This window comes from Cariama cristata, unplaced genomic scaffold, assembly GCF_000690535.1.
Source record: "Cariama cristata isolate BGI_N322 unplaced genomic scaffold, ASM69053v1 scaffold20820, whole genome shotgun sequence".
NCBI classification, from domain to species: Eukaryota; Metazoa; Chordata; class Aves; order Cariamiformes; family Cariamidae; genus Cariama; species Cariama cristata.
In genome coordinates, this window is record NW_009596630.1 from 1 (window position 1) to 23,347 (window position 23,347).

Genomic DNA, 23,347 nt, shown 5'->3' on the forward strand with positions numbered 1-23,347 from the left:
TTTTTAATATAATTTATATTAAAGAAATTAAGCCTGAAAGTTGTGTTTGTTGCTCACATAAATAAGTCTCACAGAAAGGAGAAGGACTTCTTATGTTGATTAAGCATTTACAGGAATAGGTTGAAGAAGACAGATCTTATTTTTCCTTTTAAGTATACCACGTGGAACTAATTCAAAGGTGGCAAGTCTGGCAGGCACGAAAAATAAAGTTCTTCTATGGCAATAGATTTCCATTAACGGGAATGGACATTGTATCAGACTCCTAAGCAATAAGATTATTTTTAAAGTTGCACCTAAATGAAATGCATGTAATTCAACTCATTCATTACTGCAGTTAATATCACATTAAATAATGCAATAAATCTAATCAAAACATAAGCAGGTCAGTTCTTTCCTTCACTACAAGGATTTAAAATGTAAACACTTGCTCTGCTGCTGCCACAATTTAAGGAAATTTAAAGCCTGAATGTAAAGAGAACAAAAAAAAAAAAAAAAAAGTATTTTACCACCTACAGCTTGAAAACTCCAGTGGACAGGAGTGTTCATCCATAGGAAAGTTATGAAGCTGAAGATAACATTCAGCATTAATTGTCAGCCTAATTAGAAATGGAAAGAAAAAAAAAAAGAAAAAATATTATATTCAAGTATCCAGACACTTCAGACTAGATAGTAAAGAACATGCACAGAAATCAGTTTTGCCAATTAATGGATGTTATGCATAGCCAACTGTATCTTCAAAAACCATCCAGCATCACTGCCAAAGAACAAAAACTATCATCATATGCAACCTGAGGACCTGCATTATTTCAATTGGCATTTCAAGCCATTTCAAAAATTTCAATTGATTTGGGGGGGATCTCTCAGCTCTCTACCAGAAATAGGGGATAAAAGGGAGGGACTGAAGGTAAGGCAAGACTGGGAGTTTACAATAGCAAATAAAGCAAGTTTCTGTAGAACGCATTTGTCAAATCAAATTGCATTTGGCATCATTGTATCTGGTGGCTATACATACAAGACAGAAAGTGGGGACTACTCTGTACTCATGGACGCAGCTCTGGTGAAGACAGTAGCATGGATAGGAAAGAGCAGACGATATTTCTACTCATTTAATGTCTAAGGCATTCCAGTTATTCGGGCAACTAATATACATTTTAGAAGTAGTTTAAGACTCGTGATGGTATCAACTTAACCACTTACTGCTTTTGAAAATACTATCACAGATTTTCAAAGAGCTTCCAAGCAACCAGTGTAAAACCCAGTTCTGCTCACATTCATTAGGAAGCTACAGTAAGGGACTAAACTCCAAACTGCCTTCTTTGCATTTAAAATACCTCCTCCTTTGCCGGTAACACTGTGAAAAAAGTCAGAATATCTTCTAAAATCAACTTTGAAAATTAACATAATGCTTACACACTTTACTGTATGCCATAATTACATACTAGACAAAAAGGGATGGGGAAAGGAAGATTCTGCCACATGCTGCCAGAAAGCTCTGTATGTCTGTGCGCAAAGTAGTTATTCTACACAAAGTGTCACTAGGACCTTTGCAGAAATTTGTCCTGACCGAGACATAGTTTTATAAGGGAAAGTGTATTTCTTGCCATATACTGGGGGGGGGGAGGGGGATGACACACCCTCCCCCCACCCATTTCTAAGTAAAACACTTGATCCCTCTGAAGATACTCTTCAAAATTGCCAACTATGGTATACGCATTTATTGCCCTTGTTTTCTATTTTCAAGCTTTGGATAGTCAAACTCTTAAACAAAATAAACCGAGACTTTTATTAAAAGCAACACAACTAGATCACTAGATCTGGAATCTCTCATGGGTGTAATGGGCAGACCAAGGTCTACCTTCAGAGGAGACTCAGGAAGCCTGGCTAACAGAATCACCATGTCTGCTCCCTGAATTACCAAAAAAAATAGTGGGGGGCCCGTGAACCTGGAGCACTGTCAGATCCTATTATTGTTCCTTCAGTAACCAACATATGAACCTCTCAATGTTATCCCACCTTAGGTCAAATTCAGGCCATATCCTCACCTACACAGATGTTTGCATGTTGCAGTGCTGGGTGAATACCTGGTCTGCTGTTTTATTACTAGCTCATTGCACTTCATAGCTCATACTCTAGCACAATAATTCTAACCTATTGCTCCGGGAGATCTCACATAGTATTTTTGGTTACATTTGTTTCTTTCTTTGTGGTACTTAGACCCGGTTTAAAAGAAATTGCGCATTGAAACTGAACGAACAATGGAAGGGTAAAGTCCAAGTATGATTCTAGAATTGTTAGCTACAAAAAGAAAAAAAAAAATTTGCATGTCAACAGAAGAGGCTCTCTAGAGATTATTGTAAACACCAGCATAATAAACTGTCTATAAAGTGCTCTTCAGAGATATTGGTATGCTCTCAAATGAAGCATACTAAGAAAAAATTCAGTGAAGATAATTCTTTTAAAACATTCTAATTCTTCTTACTACTGACACAGAAGACTTTTTCAAATTGTTCATACAACACAACTAGCCTGCATATAAAAACAGCATAAATGACTGAAAAGAAAGTAATTAAAAGGTGCTACTCTTTGTTTAAAATAAACAAACAAGCTTTTAAGAGCAGAATCAGATTTATGGCATCCTCTGCAGGGACTGCTTCTTGATCAGTTCCTAATTTATTCCAAGATTTTTTAGGCATACTTAAAAAATAAAACTGAGATGACCCTAAAATGCCTTCTGTAGACTGCAGCCTTCCAAGAACTGTTTGAAAAGTGACTCAAAGATCAGTACAGACAGCCTAGATGGTAAGCTTAAAACCAGCCCAAGCATCCCCCATTTGCCAAGACAAATTATCACCAAAATGTTTGCTTACACCTAATTTGGATGAACAGATTTGTTGATTTTAATAGCTTGCAAGGGTAAATATGTTAAGAAATATATGCGGTACTGGGGCCTTAGCTTTAATCAAACTTCTTATGATTTTTAATATCTGAAGCATTTTATATTTTACTTACAGAATATAATTTGGTGGAAATCTGATACTGAACTATTTAGAACAGAAAGTCTGCAAAACAATTTATGACTAGATCTGCAATATGTTAGTGACAGACCACCAAGGTGCTACATACTATATAATAACTGTTTTTTCAATCTTCCCTGTACCTAAATGAGATTAAAATTTTCTATGCCCTTCAACTGTCTTTATCCAATTATCTAGGCAATATGTTTCAATACTATTAATTTCACATTTTTCATGATCAAATAATCTTTTTTTTTCTCCTTTAGTAAACTCCTTGCAAATTCCTGTGATCCATAACAAAAGCGATGCCAGGGATTTGATTCATATTCATTATTTTCATATTCCTGGTCATAACAGTTTTATGTTTTTTTTCTATCCAGTTAATAAAAACCCACCTTAGAGTGTATAATACTCTTCCATCACTCCAGATTCGAAGCAAACGATTTGGAGTTGTAATCCAGTGAGCATCAGATTTCCTTGAGTTCCGGAAGAAAGTGTCTGGAATCCAAATTTTTCCAACCATATTGCTATTAAGCATAAGCACCTTCATTGAGCTGTTAAATTTTAGACGACTGTCATACCAAGTCTGGGCAAAAATTATATCTATAGTGTATTCCTAAAAACAGAGAAACAACCATATCTATGTATACGTTTATCAAAGTCTGCAAGCCAAAAATTTTTAATTCATGTATAAATCCAAGGCCACTTCTATTCTCTTTTGTATTACCATAGCACACAGCAGCCTGTAACCCCAAACTGAGAAATTACAGGCTGATGAAAGACGCACACAGCCTTCTGTCCCTGCCTCCTCTCCCCTGACACACATTGATTAGTTAAGGAAGAGGAAACGTGATGGGAGCTTGCTATAACTTGGAGGTCCCCACACACTACAACCACCTCTGGGGGCCCTAGACAGAAATTTAAGGGCAACCTTAACACTTCAGAGCTAGATTATGTTTGTTGAGACAGAGATTCTACATCTCTTAAGAAGCAAACCAAATAAACTTCCTATATTTTCCCCCAAACTTTACAAAATGCAATTTAAGATCCTTCAAAAAATCTCTGATTTCGAAAAATTCATGAATACACGGAAAGTAAACATCACAGTTTGCAGAAATACCTATTAACATCTGCCTCACATATCTACCTACATACACACAAAAGTATACATAATCATAGTCAGGAAGGAAATTTCCCTAGAGCAATTCCACTTTACTTATTAAAGCCTCAAGAAAGCTCCTTTTGTGATAGAAAGTCAAATTTCTCAGTAGACTTATGGCCAGAAAAGAAAGGTGAAAAATAAAATAAATAAATAAATAAAAAGAAAATCCACAGACTTTTAATGAGACAATTCTTGACACAGTAAAACTTGAGGGAGATAAACTTTACAGATGCAATGTAATATTGTCTTTCAAATAATCCAGACAGTTGTTCCTGTACTCCAGACAAAGGAGCAAAGCAGCAGCCTCTTCTCTGTTGCATTCGTCACAGCTCCAGACCACGACTCTGCCCTTAAGGGCAACAGTCTCGCTACTTGATGGCAGCTGTGATCTTTCCTGCGTGGCTGAAGAGAGGAGACAGTGGTTCAAACTCTTGCTTGAGCCAAAGGGGCCACTGCTCATTTACTTGGTCAAAAAATGCACAGTGCAGACAGTCAATTCTGTTTTTCAATAAAACAAAAATGGAAGGCTTTGCTGGTTGGAGTGGGGATTTTTGTTCATTTTACTTTTAAATAATCACAGCAGCCAACTGTACAAGTTACAGACTCACCATTTATTTCTGCAACTGATACCACCCATTTCCCAGGAAAGTCTGTGAAACTTGGCACTTCATCACTGAGAAGTGCCAAGGCAGATATTCCAGGACTACCTAAATCTCTCTCAATTTTTCCACCTCTCCAGGTGGGAGAAGAACAGGTTCAGGAAATAGATAGGCAAGAGGGAGGCTTGCCCTTGCTCTGTAATGTATGGCAGATTAATTACCACCTGGTAACTCAGTGACTGTTAAAGGTTATGAATAACTAGTGTATAAGTAAAACAGCGGAGGGACAGAGGGAACAAAAGGACTAATAAAAAATGCATTTCAGAGATGACTTTGCTCTAAAGTCATTCCTTCCCCCTTCCATCAGGGAAGATTCTGCAGGTCAAAACAAGTCCTTGATTGTTTTATTTCTGTAAACAATGTTCAAGACATCTGTGAAAGCTCAGGGCCTGTTTAACCTTAAAATTCAGCTTTCTGTGTTCATCTACAGTGGTTACAACCAGAAAGGAAACTTGCCTTGCTGCAGTGTAAATGAGAGCCCAAGGCAGTGTACTCGAGAAGTGTTTTAATGGGCTTAAATGGAACAGAATGAGCAAAGATTTACCTTTGTTGCCTTTACAGTATAAACAGGAGAAAAAAAGAATTCAGCGAGTGAAATCAAGACACAATCAAATGTATGAAAAGAGCAGACTGTCTGAGTTTGAAGGTGCTACTCTAAGTAGCCACTTCACAGTAGCAATGCACTGTCTGAGAAAAAGAAATTTATCAAAGTGTCATTACAGTCAAATCCACCCAGAGCAAGAAAACTCAGGTTGTCATACAATACCAACAACTCTAATAAATTAAGATAAAAAAGAAAGAGGAGTTAACAGATTATTTTGAACACACAAAGCAAAGGAACAGACTTAGCAGATCCAGATGCTTGTATTCTCTTACATTTCAGTATTAAATGTGCAAGTCTTTATCATACTCATGTATTACAGGATTTGTTTACAGAACTTTTTGAAAAAAAAGAAAAAACAAAACTTTTGTTAAAATCCTTCATGATACATTTATAACTGTTTAGAATGAATCTAATACATAATAGTTTAATAGCATAAAATTAGTAACTACTTGTTTTCATGTATCTTGCTGAATGTATAACAAGAGATCCAATTGCTAGCCTTTTGTCACACACCTGCAGAGTGTGGTCCCCCATTTGTAAGCTGACACTTCAGCACCCAGACATCTCCCTCTCCCTCAGGAGTCAGCCAACCAAGGGCATAATCCTACTGTTCATCCCACCTGAAAGATGTGGACTTGCAGTGTGGCGGTGGGTGGCAGCAGCAGTTCACACCCCTCTTCAGCAGGGACCTAGAGTCAGTGGTCTCTGATTTCTCCCAAGAACACTTATTCCACTTCTGACATCTGCCTTGATAGAAACTACTACCTACTTCTTCAGCATATCTATTTGTCCTGTGCTTCCCTGAGACTTCTGTCTTTGAGGGTCCATAATACATCCTAAGGCTGCATATATTCTTCACACAATGCATCTCACACGGAATCACATTTTCACCCCATCATATCTATACTATCTTTCACTCAAGTGAACTTTAGCATAAAGTCCAAGCACATGAACATACTCACAGTGTAGAGGTGCAAGGCATGTGAAAATGGGACTCAAATGTATGTTAACCTCCTTTCTGAACACAAGTTTCCCTGCAGAAGAGGCCAGGTGGCATAGGTCCAAACAGATTCTAAGCAGCCACCAAGCACAGGCAAACATAGAGGATGATCAGACAAATAAGAGTCTGGCAGTATGCAGCTGTGACAGTACAGATATTTGAGAGTGATAACCTGCAAGGGAAACCATGCTAGGGGGATTATAAAGAAAGTTGGTTTCTTTCTGAAAATCTAGTTTTGAAATGGGCCTAAAATTTTCAGATTTTATGGATTCATACACTGAATCCCCTTAAATTTGCATCTCCTGAAAAATATTGCATATTTCCTTTTAAGGAGGGGAAATCTGTGTCCCTGAAATTTTTTGAAAATGAGATAGAAAAATCACTATACTGTCTTTTCTGGAAGTACTTTGTTTCTAAAATTAGATGAATAAAAGCCCTATCTTTGCTTAGATACCATATGAACAAGCACAAGAGCAGCTAGATTTATACAATACTCTTTTAGTGCAATAAATCTTTCTGAGCTACTACTTTGTTTTCCTTATTTTCTTAGAAAAAGTTAAAACTAACACTCTTATGACTACTTCTATTAGTCTTTCACAAAACTCACCATTCAATGCCACTGTGTAACCATAAAAATTGGTTTACTACTCTCTCTTTCAAATGAAACTAATGATAAAATAACCATGCAGAACAAAATGAAATCAATCTATGGCTGTGTTAGTCACAGCCATAGCAAAATGCATGCTTGTTCATATTTAGCCTCACAGGGTTCAATAACCGTGGCACACATTAGCTCATATTTGGCATTTGATTAGATCACTGAACTCTTTTTTGCACAGCTGGCATAAAGAGCCCACCTGCCTAATTATTCACAGATAACTGCAATCCTCCTCCATCTCTTTCCTCTCTAAAAGATCATAACAAACTCCAAAGGCTGGGAACACAGTGACTAATCAGAGATTACCATTAAAGGGCCAGGCAGCAAACAAACTGTGAATATTGACAAGCAGGTGTATAGTCTAAGAGAAAATCATTTAATAAACAAAAGCAATTACTTCAAATAAAGTAGGAATAGCTACTGTATGGGAATAAATGGAATCCTCAACATCAGTTTCATTGCCATGAACAGTTCAATTACAGTCAGACATGAAAATGGGCCAGTGGATTGGTTTATATATTGGAAAGCTGTGAAAGAAAAGGAGACAGATACTATCCTACATGGTTGTTTCTCAGTGCAAACTGCATCACACGAATGCCAACATAATATCAATAAGGATGGAAAAAAAAATCTCACAAAGCAGAAAAAAAAACATTTTTCTTGGCTATTTCATCTGGCAGTCTCACAACTGATTTGATATTCCACAGTGAAAGGTGTGGAGAAGTCAAGCAATGGGTAACTAAATTGTTGGCTGGATTATGTTAACTGCAACACATTTTGTTTGAGAACAGGAAAAAAGTAGCCTAGTTTTCTGGGGCGAAACACAAAAAGCAATGAAAAGTCTCAAAACCAAATTCAGAACTGAAAAATTGTGTTAGCGAACTACGGGCCTGCAATATAGTTAATTACCAATGAATTTCAGAGAAAAATGAATAAAAACGTACTCCTGACATTTCATCTTTGCTCAGAAACCCACCCCAGCTTTTCTCCCAGATTCAAAATTTCACCTGAAGGGCACCTGGAGTTTTCTGGAGTGCAACAAGCTAATTCAGAAATAATTTTCATAAGGAGCCCCTGTACTCAGTTCAGTTACCAAGTGTGACATGGCTTCATCTTATTCAGTTATCTGAGCTTCAAGATATTTTATGTTTCTTCATTCTATCCAGCTTTCTAATTCCTTAAACTGGAACTCAATGTGAGGGAGGCAGGGAATTTTTCTTAAAAAGAATGAAGAGGGGGAACCTAAAGCAAGCATTCTACCAACCTATATGTTTTGACATTAAGAGATGTGATTTAAGATCAAAGACTCAGTTTAGTATGCTGATTAAGAGGTTTAAACAGCAAAGAAAGTCATAGACAAAACTGGTAACCACATACTTTCGTAAGACGTAAGCACCAAATAAAGCATCAAGCATTAGCCAATCTATCTTCATCTTGCCAGTGTGCTGCCAGTAAACACTTGTAACCTTTACCTTTTCCCTCACCCAAATATCTCTGGACATCAATAAGGGGCTATTAAGTAATTTATTAAAATACTTAACCTATGTTTGATGTATAACTACTCTTATCAAAATGTCTACACTGTGGTTGTTCTCCCTGGTGCGTTACTTTAAAAGCCCTTTAAAAAGATTTTTGATCTGCTTCAGGGCCAACAATGGTTTCAGAGCTTGATCCCCATGGCTGGGACCAAAGCAAAAGTAAAATTTCTTGGTTTGGTAAACTATTTTAGTTTGCTCACTACAGCAATCTAAATCTAGTGACCTTAGGGTGAGATCTAAAAGATTCGACAAATCACAATAATTCTGACATGTATCTGTAATATTACATTAATGATACTGCAGTTGTGGCAGAGGTGGGGGCTGCAGGAAGTAACACTGAGCAGACGTGAACAGCATCTGCTCCCAGAGTCTTTTAACCAGTCAGATTGTTATAATTGTACAGATAACCACACCGGAGGATGCTATGAGAACATATGCACAGCGTAAGTGGAAATACAGCAAATCATATCTACAGAAGGTGAGGGAGTACAGCGAGACCTACATAGTCACAATACAGAAAAAATCTATCACTGTTTACATCATAATTTGGCATCTGTGCTTATCCAGTCCTTATTTTGAAGATGCAAAGTGACAGATGCAAACAACAATATGAATAAAAGGCAAGATTTATTTCAATGCTTTGTAGATTAGAAACTGTAATTAAAATCTTGCCAATAGTCAAAAGCTTAGCTAGAAAAGAAACTAAAGCACTTCAGCAAAATCTCTGCTTATATTTGATCAGTTTAGATTTTGGTCATTTGAAGAGAGCATAAGGAGAGGAAGTACGTATATACATATATATATAATATCTGTATACATTCCAACACTGAAAAATGTACAAAAAGTTTTGGGTTGCTTTTCAATTGAAACTTCAGTATTTCAGCCACTGCTACTCATAAACAAACATTAAACTACAGAAAGAACCAGAGAAGACAACTCAGAACCTAAAAAAAAAAAAAAAAAAAAAAAAAAAAAAAAAAATAAAAGAAAAAAAAAAAAAAAATCAGTCATAAATACATACATATTTATTAAAAATCCAGGAGTGAATACTGGTGTAGATTGAGGGTTCGGCTTCAAGATTGTCAGTAGTGATTTATCAGCCTCATTAACTGTACTTTCTAAATTCAGCAGCTACATCTACCTTCCTGTAACTAGAGAGACTCAAGCAACCAAAACTGGTTCCACAAACAACTTTAGCAACAAAGCTGTACATTACTCAAGCTTACATGGTTTTCTACAGTTTCCTTTTATAAATAAGCTATAAAGTCTCAAACACTATACTTCACCATCCAGTATGGTGCAACTGTTTTTAAAGCAAGATTAATTGCACACTTACTGTTTGGTCTTTAATTTCCATGGGTTTCCTGCCATGCTTCAAAATCCCAACATTGATGGCAAGGAGACTTATCTGGGTTTGGTTTCTATCCTGTAACTCCTGTAAGATACAGGATCCTACATGAAATACAGCACTCCTATCAGTTTAGCTTTCTGGTTGATGAGGCAGCCATGCAACTCCAAATATCAATCATCTGCTACACTGAAGATACAAGAGCACAGACACTGCTAAGAACTGCCTAAAAGAGCCTCTATTTACTTACTGGCCCCAAGGGCAGAACTCTTTGTGATAATAACCCTCTACAATAGAGACACTACTGTTACTCAAAAAGGTGAAATCTCATGCAGCACTTACTCTGTCGTCAGTGAATCACAAACTCCAAAACAGTCCAACAAAAAGTGGTTTACGTGTGCATTCTCTATGGTGGTGGAAATAACCATTCAGAATGTATAAGACTTGATGAAATTTAAAATCATACAACAACAGAATAAAAATCATGAAGGTCAAGATCAACAGGCAGGGAAGTTACATTCACTTACTAGCAAAGGCACATTGCATTTCTTAATAGCTATTTTGTCAGTGCTGTCACCCTTACTAACAAGGGAGTAGGGCAACAATCTGCTTCCTTGGTAAACTATTTGGAGGTGCTGCTGCAGGAAAGGGCATCTAGATCAGTCCCCTGCTTTGTAAAGTGAACTTCCCATAGCATGCACTGAGAGAAGAAAAATCCTGCTCCTGTAGCTGCCCAGCTTTTAACAGAGGATGAGGTTTCGTAGTGTCAGCACAGAACCTGGCACCCGCCATCGTAGGGGCTGGTGAACGACAGCAGCTTTTCTCTGGAGCACAGCAGCAAAGGAGGCAATGAAAACCTGTATGGTAGGAGCCATTGCCAAGGACAGTTTCGCTTGCAACAAGCTGTTACAAGCTGTCATAGCAATCAAAGCACATCCCCTGCCTTTTTTCCCTGAAACCCAGTTTAAATCTAGGCCAGCAGAATTATTCCCACAACTGGAATGCAGCATCACAAATTTCCATACAGGCAGACAGATTAGGAATTAATAACAAAGAACAGGTAAGATGTTCTTCAAAATATTTATCATCTATTTGACACAAAAATAAGAGGTACAAGACAAAGAACTAAATGTAGCTTGTCTCACCTGCAGACACAAGGGAGACAACCACAGCAGAAGCAGACAGAAAGGACTTAAAGAGGGTATTAAGTCATCAGCATTAACAATAAACTGTATGACATAGCAGCCAAGCAGTCTGTGCAGTTTTGGGGGGAAAAGCAGGAGTAAAGCGCTGTTTGGGTTAGCTTTAGCACTACTCCATACCTTTACCTTCTCAGTGAAGTGCTATGTGGTACTTAGAGTCACGTTATTCTTGGTTTAGATCACCTCAGATCACAACTGACTTGTGCAGGCACCCAATACTGCTAATAGAGGACACACATCCTCTGCAAGGAGCTTATGATTTGAATTTAACATAAAAGACAAGATTTGGAAAGACAGTGAGGGCATAAGTAACACAAAACAAAGAACCCAATACCAGTCAGAATTACAGGTAGTGATTTTAGCACAACAAAAGCTTAATTGTTTGTGATGTTCTGTAACCTCCACCAAAAGAAAAAAAAAAAAAAAAAAGAAAAAGAAAAGAAAAGTAAGTTTGAACAGGAACATGATAAGAAATAATGAAGCAGCTTTATTGAAGTTTCTTTCAAGCATAAAGGGCAGCTTGGGAGAAAGTGGTATGAAAAGTTGAAAGGATGGGAGCAGAAACTAGTGAGATCTGAGATAGGAAATGACCTCTTGGGGAAAAAAACAACTAGAAATGGCTGGGGATAGGCTTTGAAGTGCCTTGAAAGTGAAAGGAAACTGTTTATGTGTGAGGAGCAGTGAAAGAGGAGACAGAGGAAGAACCTGAGCAAGAAATGACTCAGTTGAAACAGTGGAAAATTCTCTCTGTAGGACATCTCTAGTAGTATGAATGGAGCAAGGGTGCAACTGGAAAGGTTACAAAAATACTTTAGCGTAACAATGGGACTCTGGACAAGAGATTCCATGTGACAGATTAAAAAATAAATAAAAATAAAACTCATTCTCACTCACTACTTGCAAGACTACAACTGAGACCTTACTCCTGGTTCTAAGATCCATCACATCATAGAAAATTTTTAGATTTCAGGCCTCAATGAGTAGTGATTATCCACAGCAACTTAAAGTGTGGAAGAGGTGAAAAGTGGGAAGATTTAAAGCTATGATTTAGCCATATTGAGCTAACTAAACACCTGTGAACAGATATGAGGGGCACAAGGCAAAATTTTAGATTGGACAAAAGGAGACACAGAGAATAACAGGCAACTGACACAGAAAGGTTGCTGAATTTGAGTATGAAACTACCAAGAAGTAGTTGAGAGCAGGAGAAGAGAAGGTGACCATGGAAAACATCCTGCGCAGCACTACCGAAGGAAGCGCTTTAAGAAGTACATTCTCATCAACACTTAAATAGATCAAGTACTGGGAACACAAGAAATTAAGGGACTTCCTCAAAACACACTGACAGATTGACCACAGATAAAAAAGAAGAAGCTTTTCAGAATTGTCTCCTAACCCCAACGATGTCCACAGCTCCACACTTCTGTTATTTCTTCAACAAATTAGCTTTATGCAAATACAGATCACTAACATCTGAAATCTCAGATACTTCAAAGGCAGTTTGGTTATTGCTCTAGTTGTAGATGTTAAGAATCTAAGATGATATAAACTGGATTTCCAACCAGTATGCTGGCCACTCTACTGAAGTCAGGGGAGTTAAATCAAAGTAAATGTTGTTTATTATTATTATTTTTACTACTGAAACCACGACAACTGTGGCTTAAGTGATACAACAGTATGATACAAAACCAGTATTTCCTACAGCATGAGCTAGTCTAACATAAGATTTAAGAATAAACCACAGTGCAAAAAGACTGCAGCCTTAGATTATAGCATTGCTAAATGGCACACAGAAGTCAGGCCATATTTTACAGCACAGAGCATAGATTTTTCTGTTGTCTTGTGCAGAACCTTAACTACCTGTCCTGGCTTCATACCTATTTAAGGGACAATCGGTAAACTGCAACTGAAAATGGGACTAGTACTGAATGCAGTTTAAAGTGGGGGTTGACAAGATGCTGCCTGTACTCTGGTTTGGTTTCAGAAAGTTACTGCAATGTTTGTCTCTTGTACAATAGCTGCCTTTTCCCTCACCCCTCGCCATTCCCTTCAAAATGTCCACAGAAATTGGGAGCAACACAGAAACTGCTGTGCTGAGCCAATATGAGCAGAGGATTGCCTGTACTTGGCCAATTCTCCTTAAACAAAACAGGGCAAGCCTAGAGCTACCTTGCAACAGCAGCAGGCAAACTAGATGCCTGCAAGAGACAAACTAACCAATTTAAGCAAATTTTTTTCCGAAAAAAACAGAGAACTTTCATGAAATTGTATTTGTGAAGTATCACTCAAGTTCCTAGAGCTGATAAAATAAGATATACTAACAGGCATATGGTTTTTGACAGTTAAATATATTTCATAACAAAGAAAAAACAATGCTCAAGCCTATTAAAGGAATATTTACTCAGCAGTGTAAATGAACACTGTGTCCATCAATCTCAAGCACTCATCTGAGTAACAGTCAATTAACTCTGATCACTTCAAGTGCTGACAGGCACCAAAATGATTGGAATCTATCTTTCCTAACAAAAATAAATGAGTAAGTTGGGAAAAAAATGTATTATTCTAGCTTAGTCCAAAGAAGATGCTGTACAATAAGAAACAGGTAATATTCAAAGACTTGGTACTTCTGTCCTGATTTATGAAAAAACATTCCTGCCATTTGAAAGAAAATGGAACCAGCTTGCATAAAATGCACACACTTGACTCCAAAACTTTGCAGTGCTTGCATGCTGAACCTCCATAACCTTAGGTAACCTCCTAAATTCTCAAATATGGGCAGAAGTGCATCCCTCATGCTCTTCCTTTCAGTCTGTCATCATAAAGCTCATAGAGACAATGGTTCTCCTCAAAAATGTCTTCCACAAACATGAAAGCAATTCCAGCCTCCAGGAAGATCTTCAAATACAGTTCACAAACCACAAGAAGCCCTATCAAGCAGTGTTCACTCAGTCCTGAAATATTACTATACCCTGCAGCATTTGGATAGCACTGTGATTTATTATGTTTATGTTTCCTGTATGGAACTATGTTAACTTAGGCACCCATCTCTGTAACAGACAGGGAGGGAGAGAGAGAGTTCGTTCGTTCTTATCTTTCCTTCCATACACTTGTTACTTTGGATTTTTTCCTACTGTGCTTGTTAAATTCTTAAGTCAACGTGACATGGTTCACACATGTAAACTGAAGTACATGCCTAGGTATCTGCAGGATCAAGGTCTTGCTAATTCTGGTACCTATTTCTGTCTCTTTCTAAGTCTTATCTCTCCTAGTTACTATCAATTCAGTAACAAAACATTTAACATCATTCAAAAACAGCGTTAAAAATACATTGATTTATAGAAAAATGCACACAAAGAGTGTGCATCTTTGACTACTGGATTTCAAGGTAGCTTCAGTTAATGTATCTTTGGGTCAGGATTACTTTTATTCTAGTGTGCTTAATGTAAATTACCTGGCACCATAAAGTAAGAGTACAAAACCTTCAAACCTTCAATACAAATTTAGTGACTAGTAGAACAAGTGCAGTGCCACACATGACCACAAAGCATCCTCCACAAGTACAATAACATTGAGCAATCTGTATTAGGATACTGATCCCATTGACACTTGAATACCTTTAAAAAAAATTTAAAATCTGCTGCTAGTTACTGCAACTTGAGAATGAAATGGAATTTAGAAGTCAAAGGATACTTTAAAATTCACCATCAGCACATTCTACACAAAGTCATAAACGGTACAATATGACAGGAAAAACTGTATCCTAATAGTGTACAGGCCATGCAGTCTGTGTACCAAAGTAGCACATTGTGTATTCTGTGAATATCTGATTTGCTCAGTGGTTTAGCGCTCTCGTTAAAAACAAGAGTGCTAGGCTTCAAAGTATGGCCTTCAGCTTGTGGTCACAGTAGCCTTCCATGGATAACTAGCAAAGATCATGCAATAAAAGCTAAAACATCCTCAGAAGAGACAGAAATGTCAGAAAATAACAAGGAAACTGAACTGCTTCAATGAAGTGCAGTCCTAGAACTTCATCCTGGAAATCTTAATCTGGACCTTCTAATACTGAGTTCCATTAATAAATACAAAAGCTGAATAGAAAGCATCATCTGCATCCACAGCAAGGGAAAAAAAAATATGTAGCCCTCAAACACACTAAAATGGCAATGATATCTTTATGTTTCAAAATGTTAAATCATGACTTCGAAACACATGAAAAAGCAAAGGAATTTTAAAATATAATTTTGTTTCTGTAAACATACATATTTATATATGTATACACTTACAGATAGATATAGACAGACAGGTAAAGCACTTTCTTTTGGCTAGTTTTTAATCTATCCGTCTCGATGTCTCTGCATCTCTGTAGAAATGATTTGTCTCTTTCTAACCCCTTCTCCATTTACTATATGAAACTTGATTAAATAGGCATTAATGACAGAGAAAGTATAAACTTTTCTCTTTGCTCTTCATTTTTGACACAATGATGCAATAATGCCTCTTAAGGAAATGCTCCTATATTCCTTCTCCAAAAATTTCTCTCATTTAGAGTAGCAGTCTTTTATCGTCATCAGAGTTTTGATTGAACAGAAATTGCAAGATCAGGTATTCTCTTAGTTAAAGGAAGGTAAAAATGGCTTGGAGGGCTGCCATGCTGCTCCCAATCCACTGAATTGCACATTTGCACAGTCTTGTCAAATCACAAAAGCTGTGGCACTGGCATCGTTCTCCCCTTGGGGCACCAGTAGCATAAAATGTTATGTATTTATGAACACATAGGGTTTGGGGGATGAATACAGGGCAGAGAATGCTGATGAGGCCCACAGGCAATGTGGATCAACATGCATTTCTACACAGGGACCATATATCAGACTCTGCTGCTTGTACCACCAGAGTGGCTTTTTTTCATCTTGGCCCTAGTTTAGAAGGAAAGAGAAAGGTAGGAAGAGCCTACTACATCTACATTAAGCACTCAACTGAATGAGCTCCCACATAGAGGAAAACCAGGCTCTAAATATTCATTGCATGTCGAAATTCTGCTAAGAAATCCCTAGACCGCTGCAGAGCTATTGAGGATCAAGGCTTTGGCCATAAAATTGCACTTAGCTGCATTTCACATGACTGTTGCACAATGCATAGCACAGGTTAACCTTAAAAGACAGATTCAAAAATCTTCAGACTTAATAAGTATTAGAAGCCTAAATGCTCCACTGATCCAGATGCTTGTTAAAAAAGTTTATTCAGGTTGCAGATGCCTAAAGGGATCATACGCTTTAGAAAAACATCTCTTAACCATGGGATATCTGTACCATCTAGAATTTTGCGTATATCTTTATTAAACTGTAACAGTCAAAACACAACAGCCTTCAAAAATAAATTCTGATGAATGTCATACATACACTTAAAGTGTCCCTTTTATGAAAGTGAAAGTCTATCAGATAGCAAGAGAAAATTAGACCAAATTACAAATCTGTTTCCTCTCACAATGTATCCTCTGAAGCTTTCAGACAAACATACTCTCTTGATATGCTGCTTCAGCACAACTGTTAGAAAAAAATGCTCTCTATATCATGCCATACCGTATCCAAACTAAATAGTTAAAGGACATCATTTGTCAGAGTGAATTAACAAATCTGGCAAATGACTAATCCAATGGGGAATCACAGATATGTGTTCTCACATTAAGTGATCAAATGAAGGGCTAAGGACAGTCCTTGAAATGGAAGCAATTTTTGGATTATTGGTTAACAATTTCAAACAATATTGACTCCAGGGAAACTGCCTTCCTAATGAAACCAACAGCTCACAGAAAGAGAGCTTACAGGGTCAAATTTGTAATTATTTTTTTGCTGAGTATGTTGTTTCCCAGATTAAAAACATCTTTTTTGGAAACCTTAATCAAATTATTTGCATATATATGGTTTTATTTATTTTCACAAACATTTGATTTTTGTAGTGATGTTAGATGCTCATATGATTCATGTTCCTGGAGTCCAAGCCCAGTGAAAGCAACTGCTCTTTTATGAAGACCACAGTGCCCTTAGGCTATAATTTAAATTGCTAAGTAGTTTTCTGCCCATTTTTACAAAAACATATAATAGTTTTTAATGCTCTACGTCTTAATGACATTTACCTTATTACCCTTTGGTGACATGCTTCATTGTTATCTTTTTTTTTTTTTTTTTTAACAGAAATCAGAAGGTTAGAGGGATAAACATTCAGTTGATATACGTTATAACTATTAGGATATTGATCTCTAATGAAGTCATATGCCTTTTCACTACGGTGCTATCCTTATCTTGCACTAAAAGCCAGTACAACTGGCTTCTATTAGCACCATGGCAGGAGCATCACCACCCAGCTTTAGGATAGCTCTAGCAGATGTGAGGAGACCTCTAAACGAGTGACATTAAATAGTCCCATGGCTGACAGTGTCATTACTGCAAGCGCGGCACATGGTAACACTGCCTCCCAAGCTCTGGGCTGAGCAAGCAGAAGGCATCTGTGGGCACAGGAGAGGCCATGGTACATAGCAGCAGGGAGATTGCCCAGGGGCTGCAGAGACAAGAAGAGGTCATGGGAGGTACGGCAGGGCCACCCTGCAATGCCAGCCACACGTTGGTTCTTTAAAACTGGCAAACTGAAGCTGTAAGTATTTCTCATTTTCAGTTCCAGTGTATGCAATACTACTGGCCACAGACTGGAGGACTTACATCGGTTGTTGGAAAAGGAAGCCCCTACCATTTGTAATATCCTTCTTACAAGTAGCTGCCTGTCCACACATTTTGCTCCCACAATAAATTCTTTCAGAAGAGAGTAGGATGGAGAGAAGCAAAAGAGAAAGACTACGGTAGGAAGACAGACAAAACCAAAGACACCACTTATACCAGACACAGAAACTGAAAAGTTTCCCGCACCACACCACTCTTCTGCCCTTTCATGTATTTACGTACAGCCCTGGCATGAGACACGGAGTTGCCTGCCATAGCCGCCAGCAATGACAACCCTGAGCTTGTTAGACCATTATGCTAGAATGAAAATCCTTTGCCACAGATCTGCATCATCTGCTTTTGGTACATTCATCCATAGCACCCAAGTTTGGGGTTTTTTTTCCTGCTTGGCTTCCCATCACTGGAAGTTGATATGCCCCACCCAAGCACGATGACATACATGTAAACCACAAGATCCTTAATAATAATCTAGAATTACTGTGTTTTCACCAAATGCTCAGAAGCCCCCTACACTGGCATACTCCAGCTTCAGATCGAACAAAATGCTTCCCTCCCATGCAAATTCAACACTGTCAGCAATTCTGAAGGGAGGAGGAATAGGAAAAAGGCAGGAGGGGGCTGAGCTCAAACTCGCCCAAAGGTCAGTCCCAGTCTTAGTCCTGGACAGCAGTCCCCAGGAGAAGTCATGCAACAAGGCCTTTCTAAAGCCTCCAACACCACCATTTCATACAATGCACATGGTGACAAAAAATCTAAGTGATTTAAGAAAAAGCCACTCAACTTGCTTATAAATGCAGTTAGTCCAGTGTTGGTAGCAAATAGACAGGTCAGATGTCAACAGGTCTACTGGAGACTAGATGAGATGCATTGCTTAACTTCTGAAGAACCCAGCTATGTGTACACACACACACACACACATTGAAAAGGATCCATAAGACTAAATAAGACATGGAAAAAGGAGGACAAAAGAGTTAATTTCAAATTTTTCTTTCTATGAATTTGAAAAATAATAATAAATTGCTGCACTGAAAATAGTTTTATTCACAAATGCTGGGTCAATTATTTTTCTTAACCTCTGAAGAGTACCTCCAGGAAATTATACCGGGCCAGAGATAAACCAAGTATAAACAAACATAGTGAAAGTGTTCAACACAAACCAAAATAAGGATGTGATACAATGTCCTCTGTGTGGCTTCATTTTTTTTAAAGATGAAATATATTTTTAAAATTACAACAATTTCAAATAGACAGAGTCTAAATGTGTTTCTGCAATAACTACAATCATATCCAACAGTATAAGAATACACAGTAAGAATTAAATAAACTTATTTGAATGAGAATAGAATTGTTTCATAATATTAACCCACAGCATCATTCAGATAATATTTTGTCATTAATCAGAACTTACCATATTGATTGGATCTACTGGGCCAATGCTGTTAACATAGACATCTGTTTCAATTACCGTAGTTCTCACTAAACAAAACAGTAACCATAATAATTATATACTTAATTAACTCTGTACATTGTTAGTGTAATTTAACCCCTTTACTAAAACAAAAACAAATCTGATATTCTTTTATTAGATTCAGAATAATTAAATCTCTGGTTTGTTCATTCTGTGAAGGACCATATATGACTTGGCTCTCTTATTCCATACGAATTGTTAGAATCATCAACATGAATTTTTTACTTCTTAATGCAATCTCCATCTGTGCTTTGTGAACAGATATAAGATAGTTATAAAAGGTTTAAAAGGTAAAGGAAAAAAAAAAAAACCAAGAAAAAAAACTGTCTTCTAACACAAAAATTTAATTGTAAACAGAATAAAAATGCTTGGAAAAATTGCTCGTATAACAAACCATGAGGTCTGGGAGCAGATGTGTTTATCAGCTATAAGGAATCAATATGCAGTGCTTTCTGTCAACTCCTACTGAAAACATGTAAAAAAAATAACATAACTTTTCACCACAGATTTCTTCAATTCATGCAACTATAGCACACCTAAGGATTACTAATGTCCTTTCATCAGCTTGATTAATACACTGCTTCAAACACCAAATTGAAAGCTCCTCAAGTGAAGTCATTTAAAAGTTAAACATTTCCAAACTTATTTTTCTTTAAAAACACAGGGAAACCACTCTCACTGGGCAGACAAAAATTATCTGTTTTAAAAATATATTCTCTTACAGAATACACTCTCACTTTGTGCACTTACAGAAGGGCACAAAGTCTAAGTGACTTCCAGTGAAAGTCACATATGAAGTACAGGTGGCTCTGATAATTCAGTTTTTTCCTCTTAACTGGTTTATAGGGGAAAAAAGTACAAACAGAAGAGGTCAGGATGTATTTTAACTTCATCAATTTAGCAAGCATTTTCTTTGTATTGGAGAGCCAGAATGTGCACACAAGAGGACATATACCCTAGTCCCAGGTTAATAATAAAGCTCTGCTGGTCTGTCTTTCATGATCTGGCATGTTAAAATGAAGCATCTCTGTCCATCTGCAGATGAAAAAAGTGGAAAGTACAAACAAAAAGACACTTTGATTTCATAGAAGAGGGACCCTAAGTCATCAGATTTTATTTCTTTGTACTGCAAACCACCAGATTGCCCAAGTGGTCTATAACAAACCTAAAGTGTTAGCTAAGAGGATTTTTCAAATCTCAAAAATCTAAAACTCCAATACACAGAAAGAAACTGGGTATCATTAACATCCTTGCCAGCTACAACAACAGGCAAGATACATTTCCTAAATATTCTAAGATACCTTTTCCCTGCCAGTCTCACTTGGGAGGAAATTCTCCCTGATTCCAAAACCAGTTACTGGTGTGACCCTGAGCCTGACAGCAAGACACACCAGTGAGGTTGCACAAAGGATTTTCTGTACTACCACAGAGCACAGAGTCACTTGATCACCACCCTGTCCCCAGCATGCTTCACAGAAAGTTTAAACAGACTCTGGAAACCACTTTATTTCCTGGGGGAAAAAAAAAGAAGTACTTTCCTGAGTTGCAAATGTTTTCAATATCTGCAGGGCTCATAAAGGAAGGGAGGCAACACAACAGCTCATATCCACAGACCAAAAAATCAGAGTAAAAAAAGTATGTAATGCACGTGTGTACATACACATATGTATAACATATTTTACGTACTCCACATCTTGCAAACAGATACCCTCGTCCTTTAATTTTGCAACCCTATTTATCTGTGTAACAGCAACCCCACTGCTAGACTAGAACACAAGGGGGTGGATCAAATGTATCTTGCCTCATTGCTCAATGCTGAATCCACTATTTTTTTCCCTGTATTAGTAGGAAATGTTAATTCTCCTCAGCGTTAGGAAATCTTATTTTATTCTGAGGTTCAAGTCTTTTACTCCAACTTTCATCACTGCCTAGCCAGATATCAAACCTCTTCTTCAGACACAAGTACCTACACGCAGCAACTAAGGCCACCTCCGAAACTAGCTTTTGGTATGCTGAACAGTTCATACTGCATACTGCAAATGCAACCTACAGGTAATCTGTTCAGCTTTAACTTCTAAACTTGCTCCATTGTTTCCAGATCCATCTTGAAACGTGAACACTAGAACTGGAAATTTTTGTAATAGTGTTATCAGTGCTGCTTCAACATTTCCAGATTTCTACTTGTGTTCCTTTTCAAAACTGGACTTATCTCAGGACAATGCTCAGGGGTTGCATATCTAAGATCTTACACTACACAAAATATCTAAGTTTTCCCCTAAATCACTGCTTTACTATGCAGAACTTCTCACCTTGAAATATGACCCATGGGCTTCCTCCCCCCCCCCCCTTTTTTTTTCCCCTTCCAATTTTTGTACCTCCAGTTTTACTGAAGGAGCTGATTACTCTGCAGATACAGCCTCTCCTTTTCCAACAGTCTTTGTGTCATCTGCCAACTTTACTACAAAAACACATTGCTGAAATCATTCGAAATACCATTATTCTTGATCAAGCCTTTCCTATGAGACTCCACTATAGACAGCCCAACCACTGGTATTTCCTTATTAACAACTAAATTCTGAGATCTGTCAGCGAGCCAGTTTTTAATGGGGGCTGTGTCAATTTTATGAAATTCCAGCTTGCAGCGAGGAGCACTTGATCTGCCACAAGGACTCTCCTGTAATGTGCCATGGAGTTCAATTTGCCTTGTCCATACTGCTCTGAGTAAGATTATTAGAGCTATTAAAAGCCAGTGAAGAGTCTGAAAATCTGCCTCTGTTGAAATTATTTTAATTGACCCAAATGATCCAGAGAAAGAGATCCAATTCGAGAAGACTGGAAGAGCTGTTTTGTTACCTTAGTTCTTCAGTATGGTACAGAGCAAAGTACTTCTGTGAATTAGAAGAAAGAATTAATTCTTCTCTTGTTCTTGAACTAGAAGTGATATGAGTCCATGAAAATGACAAATGCTGGAGGAAAATACATTCTTGATACTAATTTCACATCCATATAATTACTATTGTTCATTTACTCCCCACAAAGAGCTAACAGAAAAAGATGGTTTGAGATTTTTCCACTGTGAATGCTTCTTATTTTACTTTAAAAATTTGGTATTAGCCTTGAAAACACTACAAGTAGGAAGAAGGTTATTTAACACATTCTGTGTGAAGTGCAAAACAGCACCATAAACTTACAGAAGCTTCTAAGGAAAGGGAGAAAGGGCTTGCACACTGTAAACATTTACACTGAAAGACAATGTAAGCCAGACTATAGTAAAGTCAGGAGGTGAGAGAACAGTAGATTGCATAGGTGGGGGGTGGGGGGGGAAGAGAGGAGCACCAACGGGCAGCTGCCCCCAACGGATACTTCGTCAGCTCCTAATGTAGCTGAAGCACACAGGGAACATGTTCGCTAAGCCTGATCTAGAGAGACCTACTCACACTTCACTAGACTAAACTTCTCTTCTGGTTTAAAAGGTTTGACTGGTATTGAGCATCATCTAACACAAGCACATAGCTAAGGACAGGTTTGTACCAAGAAATAAATATAGTAAATAAGTGACTCTTGTGCCTGGAATTCAAGAGCAAGAATTAACTTCCCAAGAAGAAACAAGACCTGGAAAGAAGTCTCCCTCAGCAGGCATGGACCACAACCCACCCTTCTAGTAAGGGATGATGCTGCATAACCCCCAGGCCGTGGTGGGTTGACCTTGGTTGGACACCAGGTGCCCACCAAAGCCGCTCTATCACTGCCCTCCTCAACTAAATAGGGGAGAGAAAATGTAATGAAAGGCTCATGGGTCATTATAAGGAAAGGGAGAGATCACTCACCAAGCGTCATGGGCCAAATAGATTCAACTTGTGGAAAATTAATTTATTACCAATCAAATCAAAGTAGGGTCATGAGAAAATAAAAACAAATCTTAAAACACTTCCCCCCTACCCCTCCCTTCTTCCCAGATTTAACTTT

The 23,347-nt window shown here is 37.7% G+C and overlaps 1 protein-coding gene across 1 annotated transcript; it reads right to left on the reverse strand.

Moving 5' to 3' along the window:
• Nucleotides 1-513: 513 nt before the first annotated feature.
• Nucleotides 514-23,218, reverse strand: LOC104156733 (gamma-aminobutyric acid receptor subunit gamma-1-like; the record flags this gene model as incomplete). Its single annotated transcript, XM_009706965.1, has 4 exons — nucleotides 23,209-23,218; nucleotides 19,322-19,389; nucleotides 3,410-3,630; nucleotides 514-596 (listed from the first exon to the last, which is right to left on the reverse strand). Coding segments are annotated over exons 1-4 (382 nt in total), but the record flags the coding sequence as incomplete, so codon positions are not given.
• Between the last annotated feature and the right edge of the window lie 129 nt (nucleotides 23,219-23,347).